The 16,860-nt window shown below is 43.9% G+C and overlaps 1 protein-coding gene across 1 annotated transcript in view; it reads right to left on the bottom strand.

Moving 5' to 3' along the window:
- Window positions 1-16,860, bottom strand: part of setx (senataxin) — a 69,234-nt gene that overhangs the window by 28,450 nt on the left and 23,924 nt on the right. Inside the window, exons 3-9 of the mRNA XM_021601888.2 lie at window positions 12,853-13,063; window positions 12,606-12,712; window positions 12,182-12,401; window positions 7,180-7,287; window positions 4,867-5,047; window positions 4,683-4,770; window positions 53-3,604 (exon numbers count right to left, since the gene is read on the bottom strand). Coding sequence (XP_021457563.2) covers window positions 53-3,604; window positions 4,683-4,770; window positions 4,867-5,047; window positions 7,180-7,287; window positions 12,182-12,401; window positions 12,606-12,712; window positions 12,853-13,063 — 4,467 coding nt within the window. The remainder of the gene's footprint in view (window positions 1-52; window positions 3,605-4,682; window positions 4,771-4,866; window positions 5,048-7,179; window positions 7,288-12,181; window positions 12,402-12,605; window positions 12,713-12,852; window positions 13,064-16,860) is intronic.

Raw genomic sequence — 16,860 nt, forward strand, 5'->3', positions numbered from 1 at the left:
AAGTCACACCTAAACGAGTTACAATCTATTTTGTAATAAATTGACTACTGACCTCCTCAAAAGTGTTGGTGAGAAGCAGGGGGTAAAAGGTCTTGTAGTATTCATCATAAGAGCTGAAGCTGGATCCTACTTCCTTCAGTGGTAACTCACATAGCTCAGAGGGTATACCAAACTGCTTGTAGTTACTGAACATATCAAAGGTCCATTTCAGGATGTGTTGAACTAGGAAGTTGTTGTCAAATCTGAAACCAACCTCTGGGTTGGGTATCTGACTTCGGAACGGGGCGTCATGCCTGGAGGTGGAGGGCTGGGGGGTGTAACATGTGTTGCTGTACTGGACAGGGCGGAGGGGCAGGCAAGGTGGACGGGGGAGGTTTTGTTCAGGTCTGGGTGGTGGTTGTTTTGGTGGAATGGGTTTAGGTGGTGGTTGTGGTGCGATGGGTTTGTATAAGAGTCGATTCAGTGGAAGAGACTGACCAACCTCTGGATGAGGAGGAAGTTGTCGTACACAGGGACTTTGTGCATGCACGACTGGCAGGCCTGGCACAACTGGCCGGGCAGGCACAACTGGCCGGGCAGGCACAACTGGCCGGGCAGGCCTACCTCTTCCAGCAGGTGCAGAAGAAGCCGAAAATGGAGCATTGGCAGTCCTCTCCATCTCTTGCACCAAGGAGGCACTCCTGGAGCTTGAGGTTGCGTAGATCTTGGTGGTGGACGGCTTGGCCTTTTTAACTGACATAGGAGACATTCCTGGTTTCAGGAACAAGCGCTCATCATCCTGAGTCAAGTTAGAGCGTGAGGGTGGCGGAGTAGCCGGTTTCTTAAAAGTCTGTGTGGCAAGTGGAGCCTGTTGCCCTTCGTCTGCCTGTTTAAACCATGTCAAGTCTGAAGACCCTCCTTTATCCTCAAAGGGCCTCTGGCTGTCTGCGTCAATGTCCATATCTACAGGGTCCCGCTGTGTGTAGAAGAAATCCTCTTCCTCAAACTGCGTGCACATCTCCATTTCAGTTGGCTCCATTTGGGTGAGGTGCATCCAGTCTGCATCATCATCATCATCTTCACCATCATTGCTTTTGGGGACTTGACCAGAAGGTCCAGGTGTGACATCATTCCTTTGAAAGTATGGAGAGATCTGCCTGTCCATGTTAGACAACACACTACTCACTGTATTAGAGGATGCTGGTTTGTCCTCATTGGCTCTTTGAGAGCTGCGATTGAACGTCAGCTGTTCCTCATGACGGGCAGGATCTTGCTGGGAACACTGCAGGTCCTCATCTTCATCGTCCTCCTCTGTAGCAAAACTGGGAGTTTGAATTTCATCTATCTTTTTCGGATTTCTCTTCATTGGCTCTGCCTTTTCAGAGATTCCGGCTCCCAATGCCTGCTTGCTCTGCCTGAAGAACTGGAACAGCTTGTTACTCCCTTTGACCACTCTCTTCTGAGGGAAGGTCACCTTCGACCTCTTGGTCTGTCGGGTCGGCTTCTTGGCCTGTGGGACATTGACTGTAGCGCCGTGGTGCCTCAGATCACCAACAGAATCACGTGATCCCTGGGAAAGATCAAAGGCCTTTCGCACCTTCTTCTTAAGGCCAAGCTTCTCAGCTGTGGACACAGGCTCTGTGGCTTTTCTGACTTTTTTAGGAGGGACAATGGCTGGAGTTGACGTTTTGTGTGAGATAGCTGATGTGGTTAAGGAAGAGTGTGTCTCAGTTTCCAGTCTGTTTGAACGTACCGTTGAACTGCTTTTTCTCAATGGCGGTGTGACTGCATGGGGAGCATCCTTCACGGGCTCTTTGATTCGTTTTTCTACCACGTTAGGTTTCTTGCTCAGGCATTTGGAGGCCAATGGTTTTGCATCAACAAGAAGATTTCTTTTTTTTACAACAATGGCTCGTTTGAGCCCTTGAGGTGGGGTCTTAGGCTTCTCAAGCTCCTTCTCAACCTGCTGACAGGCTCTTTCGATATCCTCGTCATAGATCGGTTGTGTATCACATTCCCAGCTTGATAAAGGCTCTCTTGAAGTTGGACTGACAGGGCTATCGTCTTTGGGCTTTTCGGGTGGCATGTTACTTTCCGAATCTCTGTTGGACCATGCAGACACCATATCTTCCTGTGTTTCAAATTCAAACACCTGAGATTCACTCATGTCTCCATCGTAATCACGCCAGGGACTAGGATTCTGGTCAGAGGCATCTGGTTCATTTTTTATTTGGGAGGTCTCAGACAAACACTCAGGCCTTCTTGCTCTACCAACATCTAATGTAGCCTCATCATCAGATATAATAATTACATCTGAAGTTGACTTTGGTGGGGATAGTGGTCGGTCAAATTGTCTCGAGTTTCCTTTACTCCGATATCGTGAGGATTTGGAGCCTTCTTTCCCTTTAAGATTACTTTTTAAAACAGAGAGAGGCACATTGTCGATGGATTCTTGGAGGCATGGAGGGTGTCTGCTAATGCCTTGGAGGTTGGATGCCTCCTCTTTACCGAATTCACTGAGCCCTACAGAGGGCCTCGCTCTCTCAGACTTGGACTTCTTGGTCATAAGCTGGCCGAGTCTGGATTTGATCACCTGTATTTTCTCTGGATCTGCCCTCAAGGAAGTTAAGTTGTCTTGGGTTGGTCTAGAATCATTAGTTGGCTCTACAAACTCCTCTTCAGGCGTTAGGGGCTCCTTTTTCACCAACGCTATGTTTATGTCCCACCCCCTCTGAACTCCAGAAAAATCCCCACCACCAGATGTACTGCCTTCGACATCATCCCACAACCCTTCCCGTTTTATAGGAGGGTTAAATTCAGCTAAGCTGCTAGGTCCCGAGGGGTCATTGCTTGACTGAAGTGGTGGTGTGGTTGGTGCCACAGGCCCTGCCTCAATGTCCAGCGGTTCAGGTGGAGAAGTACTTATGGTTGGCCTGTTCATCATCATCTTGACATAGTCCTTCAAACAGATCTGAAGCTCCTGAATCTCTGGCCTAATCAGCTTCCACTCCCTCTGTTGCCCATCTCTGAGGTGCTTGTTCAGAAGGTTCAGGAAGTGGTGGCACTTGCTGTTGGGGTTCAACCTGGTCCCTTCCTTCAGCAGGGACCGGATGATATGCATGCATGCCTGTGGAACAGCCCTGCTAGTAGAGACCTTTCGGGGCACACTGACCCTCAAGGAGGATGTGGAAGACACAGAGTGAGAAACTGGACCTTCCGAGGTATGGACGAAAGCGTCACCAGGCAGGGTGGCACATTTCACTAACACGCCCACCCACTTGGGAGCGCAGTAATAGAGCATATTCATGCGGCCACTCCCCAGGTGCAATTCGATGATATGGACCAGAATAAGAGTGAAGAACTCTGTGACCTTGTCACATATGCGAACCTGGGGCTTCGGGAGGTCTGTGCTGATCTCCCCACATAGGTAGTGGACAACCTCAGTAATGTATAGGACGCTGTGTTCGTCAAGGTCCATAACAGATTTTACAAAGGGGATGAACCAGAGAAATGTGCTGTCGTGCACACGCAATGCCTGTCCAACGTCTGAATGCAGGAGGTTGACCAGAGAACTCATATCCTCATAGACCACATTGCTATCCACACCACGTGAGCGTCTGCTTCCCTACAAAATAAAATAGTAATACATATCATGGTATTACATAAGATTAGAGAAATGCATAGGAAGTTAACATACCTTCAACTCAATGTATTTTGTAATATGACATGTAATAAAACCATGTGTCACACCTGGAATGGCTCCATCAAACTAAAGGTCACTGCACAGAGATGTACCCCACATGTTTAACTCACTGCCTCCTACTCTGTCCCAGATGCTAATATATGCATATTATTACTATTGGATAGAAAACACTCTGAAGTTTGCCTGAACTGTCTGAATTATGTCTGTTAGTATAACAGAACTCAAAGGGCAGGCAAAGCAGGTATGCTTTTTTCGTAACTTAAAAAAAATAATCTGACACAGCAGTTGCATTAAGAACCAGTGTATCTTTAATTATATGTAAATCATGTATCTTTCGTTGAAGTTTATGATGAGTATTTCTGTTATGATGTAGCTCTCTGTAATTACTCCGGATATTTTGGAGGCATTTCTGAACATGGCGCCAATGTAAACCGAGATTTGTGGATATAAATATGCATATTATCGAACAAAACATTAATGTATTGTGTAACATGATGACATATGAGTGTCATCTGATGAAGATTATCAAAGGTTAGTGATTCATTTTATCTCTAATTCTGCTTTGTGACTATTTTTGGCTGGGGAAAATGGCTGTGTTTATTGGGATTTGGTGGTGATCTAACAAATATATGTTGTGTTTTCACTGTAATTTAAAAAAATATATATATATTTTTTTTTAAATCGGACACGATGGGTAGATTAACAAGATGTGTCTCTTTCATTTGCTGTATTGGACTTGTTAAGACAGCTCGCAATAAATAACCTCAAAACTGTCCCTGACTAGTAGCACATGAAACAAGCTTTGAATCCTTCTGTAAGAAAGATGAGGGAGAAGAGCTTGAGAAGAGCTTGTTAAAGCGGTTTGTTGTTCCGCATCGTGCGTTTTACTCTAAAGGTCATGTTCTGGGAAAGCTTCAAGTGCACAACACTAACCACAGATGTACAAAGAGGAATTAGGTACAACTAACAATATACAAATTCAACAGATGGTTGTTATTACCTTGCTCACTTTGGTGTTACTGTCATATACCATCTGACTGCAGGTCACCATGTCATCATCATATGTAGTTTCTGTTTTAACCCGTGATCTACGGAGCAAAAGAAGAATAGTATCAACCATATTCTTAACTTGGAAGAAATAACAATATGAAAGAATTCAAGGCAAGATCAAGAGTGACACGTACATCATGGTTTGTTGTCTGATGCTTTCGAGCTCTCCAGAGTAGCTAGGGCTTTGTGTGATGGCCTGGAAGGCTTGGGATGGCTCAATCTGACCCCAAAACCTGGAGCCCAAACAATCCAAGATCACCATAAAACATTGCAAGACTGGCCAGAAGGGATCCATCTCGTTGGATGGTTCTTCATCTGGGGAAATAAACGTTAACATATTACTAGCTAAGTCATTTAGGAAGGTTCATTTTTATCTGTGTTGGACTATGGTTAAGCACGGGTACATACTTGAGTACAAGGCAGTGCTGGGCTACTCCCTACATATCTTTGCTCCCAACTAACATCACAATCCCACAGCCTATGCTCAGTCAGGGCTCTTTCCCAGTTCCTAGGGCTGAAATGTGCGAGAACAAAAAACATATATATCCTATAACATTCTCTGGTGTTGGAACAAACTACTAAAGACTAAAAAACTGGAGAAGACATCGCTGTCAGTTTTTAAAACCCCGATACATTTTCTTCAAATTGACCATTGCAATTATTTTGAATGTATTACACACTGCTCAAAAAAATAAAGGGAACACTAAAATAACACATCCTAGATCTGAGTGAATGAAATATTCTTATTAAATACTTTCTTTACATAGTTGAATGTCCTGACAACAAAATCAAAGATTATCAATGGAAATCAAATGTATCAACCCATGGAGGTCTGGATTTGGAGTCACACTCAAAATTAAAGTGGAAAACCACACTACAGGCTGATCCAACTTTGATGTAATATCCTTAAAACAAGTCCAAATGAGGCTCAGTAGTGTGTGTGGCCTCCACGTGCCTGCATGACCTCCTTACAACGCCTGGGCATGCTCCTGATGAGGTGGCGGATGGTCTCCTGAGGGATCTCCTCCCAGACCTGGACTAAAGCATCCACCAACTCCTGGACAGTCTGTGGTGCGGGACATGATCTCCCAGATGTGCTCAATTGGATTCAGGTCTGAGGAACGGGCGGGCCAGTCCATAGCACCAAAGCCTTCATCTTGAAGGAAATGCTGACACTCCAGCCACATGAGGTCTAGAATTGTCTTGCATTAGGAGGAACCCAGGGCCAACCGCACCAGCATATGGTCTCACAAAGGGTCTGAGGATCTCATCTTGGTACCTAATGGCAGTCAGGCTACCTCTGGCGAGCACATGGAGGGCTGTGCGGCCCCCCAAAGAAATGCCACCCCACACCATGACTGACCCACCGCCAAACCGGTCATGCTGAAGGATGTTGCAGGCAGCAGAACGTTCTCCACGGCGTCTCCAGACTGTCACGTCTGTCACATGTGCTCAGTGTGAACCTGCTTTCATCTGTGAAGAGCACAGGGCGCCAGAGGCGAATTTGCCAATCTTGGTGTTCTTTGGCAAATGTCAAACGTCCTGCACGGTGTTGGGCTGTAAGCACAACCCCCACCTGTGGACGTCGGGCCCTCATACCACCCTCATGGAGTCTGTTTCTGACCGTTTGAGCAGACACATGCACATTTGTGGCCTGCTGGAGGTCATTTTGCAGGGCTCTGGCAGTGCTCTTCCTGCTCCTCCTTGCACAAAGGCGGAGGTAGCGGTCCAGCTGCTGGGTTGTTGCCCTCCTACGACCTCCTCCACGTCTCCTGATGTACTGGCCTGTCTCCTGGTAGCGCCTCCATGCTCTGGACACTACGCTGACAGACACAGCAAACCTTCTTGCCACAGCTCGCATTGATGTGCCATCCTGGATGAGCTGCACTACCTGAGCCACTTTTGTGGGTTGTAGACTCCGTCTCATGCTACCACTAGAGTGAAAGCACCGCCAGCATTCAAAAGTGACCAAAACATCAGCCGAAGCATAGGAACTGAGAAGTGGTCTGTGGTTATCACCTGCAGAACCACTCCTTTATTGGGTGTCTTGCTAATTGCCTATAATTTCCATTTGTTGTCTATCCCATTTGCACAACAGCATGTGAAATTTATTGTCAATCAGTGTTGCTTCCTAAGTGGACAGTTTGATTTCACAGAAGTGTGATTGACTTGGCGTTACATTGTGTTGTTTAAGTGTTCCCTTTATTTTTTTGAGCAGTGTATTTACATGCAGACTTCTTCCTACTGACCGCTTGCCAGGTCCCTATTGCAAAATAGGGTTCTAACCATTAAGGTCTTTTCCTGGTTAAATTAAAGGTTACATTTACTACTCGCAAAGATGAAACTGAAGACAGCAAATTAGCTCTACTGACCAGCATTATGTTAATTTGGCACAATGGAAATAGAAAAACATTTTACGATAAGATATAAAGTAGCTATTCCTTTACCCTTCAAGGCATTAAGGATACAGAGCAGTATGTTGGCCTGTTTGTCTGGCCCCAGGAACAGGGAGTCCATAGCCTGGGCATCCAGCTGTGTCAGAAGCATACAGATACCTGGGGGTGGGGAGAGGGCATAAACTGATGCTTAATATTGACGCCATTGCTCATTAACAAGTTCTCTATTCACATTCTGTACTGTTTACCCTGTTGCTCAATCAAATCTATACTGAACAAAACACATGTAAAGTGTTGGTCCCACATTTCATGAGCTGAAATTAAATCTCACCTAAAATTTTCCTTACGCACAGAAAGCTTATTTCTCAAATGTTGTACACAAACTTGTTGACATCCCTGTTAGTGAGCATTTCTCCTTTCCCAAGATAATCCATCCACCTGACAGGTGTGGCATATTAAAAGCATGATCATTACACAGTTGCACTTTGTGCTAGGAACAATAAAAGGACACTACAACGTAGCCGTCACAACCCAATGACACAGATACCTCAAGTTGAGGGAGCATGCAATTGTCATGCTGACTGCAGGAATGTCCATCCGAGCTGTTGCCAGAGAACGTAATTTTTATTTCACTACCTAACACTAAAATTGAAACGTCCTTTCACTGTCAACTGCGATAATTTTCAGCAAACTTAACGTGGAAATATTTGTATGAACATAAGATTAAAAAGACAAACTGAACAAGAAATGTAATAATGTGTCCCTGAACAAAAGTAACAGTGAGTACCTGGTGCGGCCACCAGCTGCATTAAGTACTGCCGTACATCTCCGCCTCATGGACCGCAACCAGATGTGCCAGTTCTTGCTGTGAGAGGTTACCCCACTCTCCCACCAAGGCACCTGCAAGTTCCCTGACAATCCTGGGGGGGTGGGGTGCTAGCAATCCGATCCAACAGGTCCCAGACGTGCTGAATGGGATTGAAATGCAGGGTCTTCGCTGGCCATGGCAGAACACTGACATTCCTGTCTTGCAGGAAATCACACACAAAACGAGCAGTATGGCTGGCGGCATTGTCATGCTGGAGGGTCATGTCAGGAGGAGCCTGCAGGAAAGGGTACCACATGAGGGAGGAGGATATCTTCCCTGTAACGCACAGCATTGAGATTACCTGCAATGACAAGCTCAGTCCGGTGATGCTGCAACACAGCGCCCCACACCATGACAGACCCTCCACTTCAAAATTGATCCCGCTCCAGAGTAAAGACCTCAGTGTAACGCTCATTCCTTTGACGATAAACGTGAATCCAACCATCACCCCTGGTGAGACAAAACCGTGACTCGTCGGTTAAGAGCACTTTTTGCCAGTCCTGTCTTGCCCAGCGACGGTGGGTTTGTTCCCATAGGAAACGTTGTTGCCGGTGATGTCTGTTGAGGACCTGCCTTATAACAGGCCTACAAGCCCTCAGTCCACCTCTCTCAGCCTATTGAGGACAGTCTGAGCACTGATGGAGGGATTGTGCGTTCCTGGTCTAACTCGGGCAGTTGTTGCCATCCTGCACCTGTAACGGAGGTGTGATGTTCAGATGTACCGATCTGTTGTTACACATGATCTGCCACTGCGAGGACGATCAGCTGTCCGTCCTGCCTCCCTGTAGCGCTGTCTTAGACATCTCACTGTACGGATATTGCAATTTATTGCCCTGGCCACATCTGCATTCCTCATCCCTCCTTGCAGCATGCCCAATGCACGTTCACGCAGATGAGCAGACACCCTGGGCATCTTTTTGTGTGTGTTTTGAGTCAGTAGAAAGGCCTCTTTAGTGTCCTAAGTTTACATAACTGTGACCTTAATTGCCTACTGTCTGTAAGCTGTTCATGTCTTAACTTTTTATGGCTGCAATCCGGAAAAGTGTCATCAACAACCGCTGAATAGCATATTATTTTCATGAAATCACAAGTGCAATATAGATAAACACAGATTAGCCTTTTGTTAATCCACCTGTCGTCTCATATTTAGAAATGATGCTTTACAGCGAAAGCAATCTAAGCGTTTGTGTAAGTTTAGCGATCGCACGATAAAACATTAAGTACACTTAGCTCGGTCACAAAAATCAGAAAAGTCATCAAATGAATCGTTTACCTTTGATGATCTTCGGATGTTTTCACTCACGAGACTCCCAGTTACACAACAAATGTTCCTTTTGTTCCATAAAAATGATTTTTATATCCAAAATACCTCCATTTGTTTGTCGCGTTGTTCAGAAATCCACAGGAAAGAGCGGTCACGAGAACGCAGACAAAAATTCCAAATAGTTTCCATAATGTCCACAGAAACATGTCGAACGTTTTTTATAATCAATCCGCAGGTTGTTTTTAAAATATATAATCGATAATATATCAACCGCAAATGTCTTTCACAATAGGAAAGGGAAAAACAATAGCTGTCCAAATTCTGTTGCGTGAGCAAAACTCATGTGACCACTTGACGCGATGTTATCGTTCTGGCTCATTTTTCAAAATAAAAGCCTGAAACTATGTCTGAAGACTTGACACCTTGACACCTGGTTTGATTTTCCTCAGGGTTTCGCCTGCAATATCAGTTATGTTATACACAGACAATATTTTGACAATTTTGGAAACTTTAGTGTTTTCTATCCAATATTACTACTACTACTAATAATAATAATATGCATATATTAGCAACAGACTGAGGAGCTGGCCGTTTACAATGGGCAACTTTTCATCCAAGCTACTCAATACTGCCCCTGCAGCCATAAAAAGTTAACGACCGTTCCACAGGTACATGTTCATTAATTGTTTATGGTTCAATGAACAAGCATGGGAAACGGTGTTTAAACCCTTTACAATGAAGATCTGTGAAGTTATTTTGATTTCTACAAATTATCTTTGAAAGACAAGGTCCTGAAAAGTTGTTTATTTTTTTGATGAGGTTGTAAGCCACCTCTTTCGTTTTAGAGACTTTGGCAGTAGGTCCAACCAATCTCACAGCCGCAGACCAAACGTAACCGCGCCAGCCCAGGACGTCCACATCTGACTTCTTCACCTGCAGGATCGTCTGAGACCAGCCGCCCGGACAGACGATGAAACTGTGGGTTTGCACAACCAAAGAATTTCTGCACAAACTGTCAGAAACCGTCCCAGGGAAATTCTACCGGGCAGGTGGCAGACAGCGTCAAAGGCATCATGTGAGTGAGCGGTATGCTGATGTCAACATTGTAAGCAGAGTGCCTCATGGTTGCAGTGGGGTTATGGTATGGGCAGGCATAAGCTACAGACAACAAACACAAATGCATTTTATCTATGGCAATTTGACTGCACAGAGATAGCGTGATGCGATCCTGAGGCCCATTGTCGTGCCATTCATCCGCCGCCATCAACTCATGTTTCAGCACGATAATGCACAGCCCCATGTCGCAAGGATCTGTAGACAATTCCTAACAGCTGAAAATGTCCCAATTCTTCCATCGCCTGCATACTCACCAGACATGTCACCTATCGAGCATGTTTGGGATGTTCTGGATCAACGTGTATGACGTGCTCCAGTTGCCTCCAATATCCATCAACTTCGCACAGCCATTGAAGAGGAGTGGACTACATTCCACTGCGCATAATCAACAGCCTAATCCACACTATTTGAAGGAGTTGTTTCGCACTGCTTGAGGCAAATGGTGGTCCCAACAGATACTGAATGATTCTGATACAAAGACCAACAGATGGATATCTGTATTCCCAGTCATGTGAAATTCATAGATTAACCTTGTGACTAGGGGGCAGTATTTTCATTTTTGGAAAAATAACGTTCCCGTAGTAAACGGGATATTTTTCCAGGACAAGATGCTAGAATATGCATATAATTGACAGCTTAGGATAGAAAACTCTAAAGTTTCCAAAACTGTAAAAATATTGTCTGTGAGTATAACAGAACTGATATTGCAGGTGAAAGCCTGAGAAAAATCCAATCCGGAAGTGACTCATCTTTTGAAAGCTCTGCGTTCCAATTGAGCAGTGAATGGGCTATCAACCAGATTACTTTTTCTCCGTATTCCCCAAGGTGTCTACAGCATTGTGACGTAGTTTTACGCATTTATGTTGAAGAATACGCGTAAGCGGCTACATTGCGCAAGTGGTCCCCTGATGGCTCTCAGAGTGAGTCTCACGTAAAATACAGAGGTAGCCATTATTCCAATCAGTCCTACTGAAAAACCAATTGTCCCTGTGGATATATTATCGATTAGATATTTGAAAAACACCTTGAGGAATGATTATAAACAACGTTTGCCATGTTTCGGTCCATATTATGGAGTTCATTTTGAATATTTTTCTGCGTTTGTGACTGCAATTTCCGGGCGATTTCTCAGCCAAACGTGAAAAACAAACGGAGCTATTTCGCCTACAAAAATAATATTTTGGGAAAAAAAGGAACATTGGCTATCTAACTGGGAGTCTCGTGAGTGAAAACATCCGAAGCTCAAAGGTAAACAATTTAATTTGATTGCTTTTCTGATTTCCGTGACCAAGTTACCTGCTGCTAGCTGGACAAAATGCTATTCTAGGCTATCGATAAACTTACACAAATGCTTGTCTAGCTTTGTCTGTAAAGCATTTTTTGAAAATCTGAGATGACAGAGTGATTAACAAAAGGCTAAGCTGTGTCTCAATATATTTCACTTGTGATTTTCACGAATAGGAATATTTTCTAGGAATATTTATGTCCGTTGCGTTATGCTAATTAGTGTCAGTCGATGATTACGCTTCCGAACCCGGGATGGGGAGTTAGAGATTAAGGCCTAATTTATTTATTTCAATTGATTGAGTCCTTATATGAACTGTAATAGTAAAATCTTTTGCGTTAATATATTTTGTTCGGTGTATAAAACACTGCTGTGGATCATATAACGGGTTTAGTAGTTGTTTGCACTTTAGAAATGGTTAACTTAACGTCAAGCATTTATCAATTGTTTCACAAAAAACATACTCTTGGAGAAAGGTCTGGAAGACCCCAAAATGTGAACACAGGGCAAAGAAACATACCCAACCAGTAGTTTTTTGCATTTTTGGAATCGTAAAGATGCGGTTGCAGCAATGTCATCTTAGTCGTCGGATCATAGGACGTATCCATGTCTGGGAAGTTCTGGGGGATTCTCAGCTCGACAATGTAGAACATGCAGGTGAAGATGTCCTGAAGGTCATAAAAGTCGTCTCGGTCCACCTTACCTAACGACCTTGCAGCACCAATTGCCCACCGCCTAACCTGAAAGAAAAAAATAACAGCAGAAGTTATGACCGTAGAGACTTCGAGAAGCTTTAGTGACCATGTCAGACAGACAAGAGCCTTAAGCTCTTTAGCAAATATAAAGACGTGTTAGATAAACCAAATGTATATATTTGTTGTTTTATTACCATCGAACCATAAAAGTCCACATTTGTTTTTTGTAACAATTCAGCAAGTTATTACCGTCTCGTTGGGGTGGACGAGGAGGAGGTAGATCCCTGGATCTTTAGAACACACCCGGAAGGAGTTATATTCCTCCATCTTACAAATTGCCTCAACACACATTTCACCTGGAAAAGAGAACATCTGATGAATTTATTCCCACCAAGAACACAGTCCAGGACTTAATCAGGCATGTTTCATTCCTACATTTGGTTTGGGGGCATTTAAAGGGAATTCTTTACCTAAATTGAAATGAAAGAGTACTCACTCAATTCAGGGGATGCCAGCAGGTAGGGGTATTTGAGGACCTCTGACAGAGGAACCCCAAGACGGTCCTCGTACACTGCGGGGCTGATGTTTGACACTCCGATTTCCCGGCCGTCCTCTTCTACATAGCTGAGGTCCTTTGCCGGCTGTGCGTCTTTTGCTGCATGTGAAAACAAGTCCAGGAGCCTGGACGTCTCCAACTCCCATAGCCTCTGTGTGGGAGAGAGTTTTTTTGGGGGGGGATAAGTGAGTGAGAGGGGGAGAAAGAGCAAGAGATGAAAGGGGTTGTGTTGAGGAAAGGAGTAGATAAAAACGTAGGGAAAGTATGTGGACACTGACTAGAGTATTTCAAGTAAGTGCCTTTTGTGATCACACCTGCCTCTCCATATTGTGGTCTTATTTTAATACTCATCTTTGTGGATTAATCTACCACAAACCATAGAGGTTCCTGTTATGAAAAATGACTCAATTATGTATACATTTAACATATAACTATAACTAACAGAATTCTACCCTGTCACTGTACGATTGTATGAAATTCATTAGAATCATAAATCTAGTCAGAATTAGAACTATGACTTTTTATTCCTTTTTAGTACGTAAGCAGGGTGCAAGAGTGAAACAAATGATAAGAGGAGCTATTGACAGACAAGCTGTACTACTGTGTTACTTATAGGACATTCTCTCCCCACCCAGGGAGGGGAGAGACCTTGGGCTTGTAGTAGATTGTATAACAGGTGGCAGACAATGTATGAGTAGGAGAAGACTTGTGAACTATATTGTCATTGTCTCAGAGGGACATTTATGACAAAATGTGAGGTATATAGACCAATGTACAGGAAATGGCCTCTGTCAGTCTACAATATCCTACAAATCCTGATATAGCAGACAGTAGTTTAATTGAATTGGTTAATTAACATGAGAACTTAATTCTCTTAACAGTTCCTCCTTTAAAAGTTGTGCGGGCTGCTGCAGAATTCTATGGCACATGATTTAATTGTCAGACATTTTTACCACCAGAGGGAATCTTTGAGAAGCATTTGATAGTCTTTACAATTGGCATTACTAGAGAATTTAAAACCTTTTTGTAAGAACATAGCATTTGGGATTGATTACCACATTTTGCTTAATTTGATGAACATTCTGTTGTTTCTATTCCAAGAAAAACGAAACCCTCTGGGTTTCTGTTAGGATGGAACCCGAAAGTATGGCACTGTACAATGTGACGATCGGGAGTAGGCTACAGTACTAAGAGCATAAGCTTTATGCAGGTGCCGGGGCTATATGACTGTGCCATCAACTTGATTATATATGAAAATAAAATATATTTGAGATGACTTCATTTTTCAAATAAAGTGAGCAATTGTAATTTGAATAAAGGGCAAAATATTTATGTTTTTAGAGGGAGATAAATGTCCAAATGGGACTCCCACTCAAACCTGATGGGTCATTTCGCGGGATGTATTGACTGAAAGAAGCCGATTTGAAGACAACAAGTAATGACATCATTGTGCACCAATGATTTGCCCTCTGTTTCGTTGATTGACTGTATTTTAACCCAATGACAACTGATAGTCTTGAAATCTAGCTGGGTAGATAGCCAATGAGCTGAGGTAAACAGCAATAGGTCTGGTTTATGTGTTGCAAGACCAACCAATGTAGTAAGCTCCGGCATAAAGAGAGTAATTCGCTATTGAAGTTTCATACCGGAAGGAGCAACACATTACGCACACCGTTGTTTCGCATATTCAGCTATTTATATCTCAATCATTATGGCGGCTACGTCAGGGAAAGCTAAATCTAAATATACAGATGTACACACAAATTTAGAATAAATTGATTGGGAAAGTGAGAGATTGTTGTAGGACGATTCATTTTGCGATTCCCAAGTGGAGGAATATTTTTTGAACGGGAGAGTACATCGTTTTGGACTGGTAAGTTCTTCTCATGCTAATGCCCTTGTTTGAAATTAATAATATAAAATGTGGTTTTTTTTATTTTTTAGAAGCAATATATAAACATGTAATGTCATGAAATGTGAGATGTGCGTGTCTGCCGCCCCACCCCAACCCACATGAAATAGCCTATTTGAGGCTGTTGAGGGGAGGGCATGCCCACAATAATGGCCAAAGTGAAATGGAGAAAGTAGATACAGCTGGTCCGTTGTAATATAATAAAGACAGTAGATCCAGCTGATCTGTCATAATACACTGCTCAAAAAATAAAGGGAACACTAAAATAACACATCCTAGATCTGAATGAATGAAATGTTCTTATTAAATACTTTCTTCACATAGTTGAATGTGCTGACAAAAATCACACAAAAATTATCAATGGAAATCTAATGAATCAACCCACGGAGGTCTGGATTTGAAGTCACACTCAAAATTAAACTGAAAAACCACACTATAGGCTGATCCAACTTTGATGTAATGTCCTTAAAACAAGAGGTCACACATGAGGTCTAGCATTGTCTTCCATTAGGAGGAACCCAGGGCCAACCGCATCAGCATATGGTCTCACAAGGGGTCTGAGGATCTCATCTCGGTACCTAATGGCAGTCAGGCTACCTCTGGCGAGCACATGGAGGGTTGTGCGGCCCCCCCAAAGAAATGCCACCCCACTGACTGACCCACCGCCAAACCGGTCATGCTGGAGGATGTTGCAGGCAGCAGAACGTTCTCCACGGCGTCTCCAGACTGTCACGTCTGTCACATGTGCTCAGTGTGAACCTGCTTTCATCTGTGAAGAGCACAGGGCGCCAGTGGCGAATATGCCAATCTTGGTGTTCTCTGGCAAATGCCACAAGTCCTGCACGGTGTTGGGCTGTAAGCACACAACCCCACCTGTGGACGTCGGGCCCTCATACCACCCTCATGGAGTCTGTTTCTGACCGTTTGAGCAGACATGCACATTTGTGGCCTGCTGGAGGTCATTTTGCAGGGCTCTGGCAGTGCTCCTCCTGCTCCTCCTTGCACAAAGGCGGAGGTAGCGGTCCTGCTGCTGGGTTGTTGCCCTCCTACGGCCTCCATGTCTCCTGATGTACTGGCCTGTCTCCTGGTAGCGCCTCCATGCTCTGGACACTACGCTGACAAACACAGCAAACCTTCTTGCCACAGCTCGCATTGATGTGCCATCCTGGATGAGCTGCACTACCTGAGCCACTTGTGTGGGTTGTAGACTCCGTCTCATGCTACCACTAGAGTGAAAGCACCGCCAACATTCAAGTGACCAAAACATCAGCCAGGGGAAGCATAGGAACTGAGAAGTGGTCATCACCTTGCTAATTGCCTATAATTTCCACCTGTTGTCTATTCCATTTGCACAACAGCATGTGAAATGTATTGTCAGTGTTGCTTCCTAAGTGGACAGTTTGATTTCACAGAAGTGTGATTGACTTGGAGTTACATTGTTGTTTAAGTGTTCCCTTTATTTTTTTGAGCAGTGTATATTCAACCTAATATATGTATTTATATATTTATATACACACACACACACACACACACACACACACACACATATCAAAAACTGAAAAATTGGGCGTGCAAAATTATTCAGCCCCCTTAAGTTAATACTTTGTAGCGCCACCTTTTGCTGCGATTACAGCTGTAAGTCGCTTGGGGTATGTCTATCAGTTTTGCACATCGAGAGACTGACATTTTTCCCATTCCTCCTTGCAAAACAGCTCGAGCTCAGTGAGGTTGGATGGAGAGCATTTGTGAACAGCAGTTTTCAGTTCTTTCCACAGATTCTCGATTGGATTCAGGTCTGGACTTTGACTTGGCCATTCTAACACCTGGATATGTTTATTTTTGAACCATTCCATTGTAGATTTTGCTTTATGTTTTGGATCATTGTCTTGTTGGAAGACAAATCTCCATCCCAGTCTCAGGTCTTTTGCAGACTCCATCAGGTTTTCTTCCAGAATGGTCCTGTATTTGGCTCCATCCATCTTCCCATCAATTTTAACCATCTTCCCTGTCCCTGCTGAAGAAAAGCAGGCCCAAAC

Source organism: Oncorhynchus mykiss, chromosome 5 (assembly GCF_013265735.2).
Source record: "Oncorhynchus mykiss isolate Arlee chromosome 5, USDA_OmykA_1.1, whole genome shotgun sequence".
NCBI lineage: Eukaryota > Metazoa > Chordata > Actinopteri > Salmoniformes > Salmonidae > Oncorhynchus > Oncorhynchus mykiss.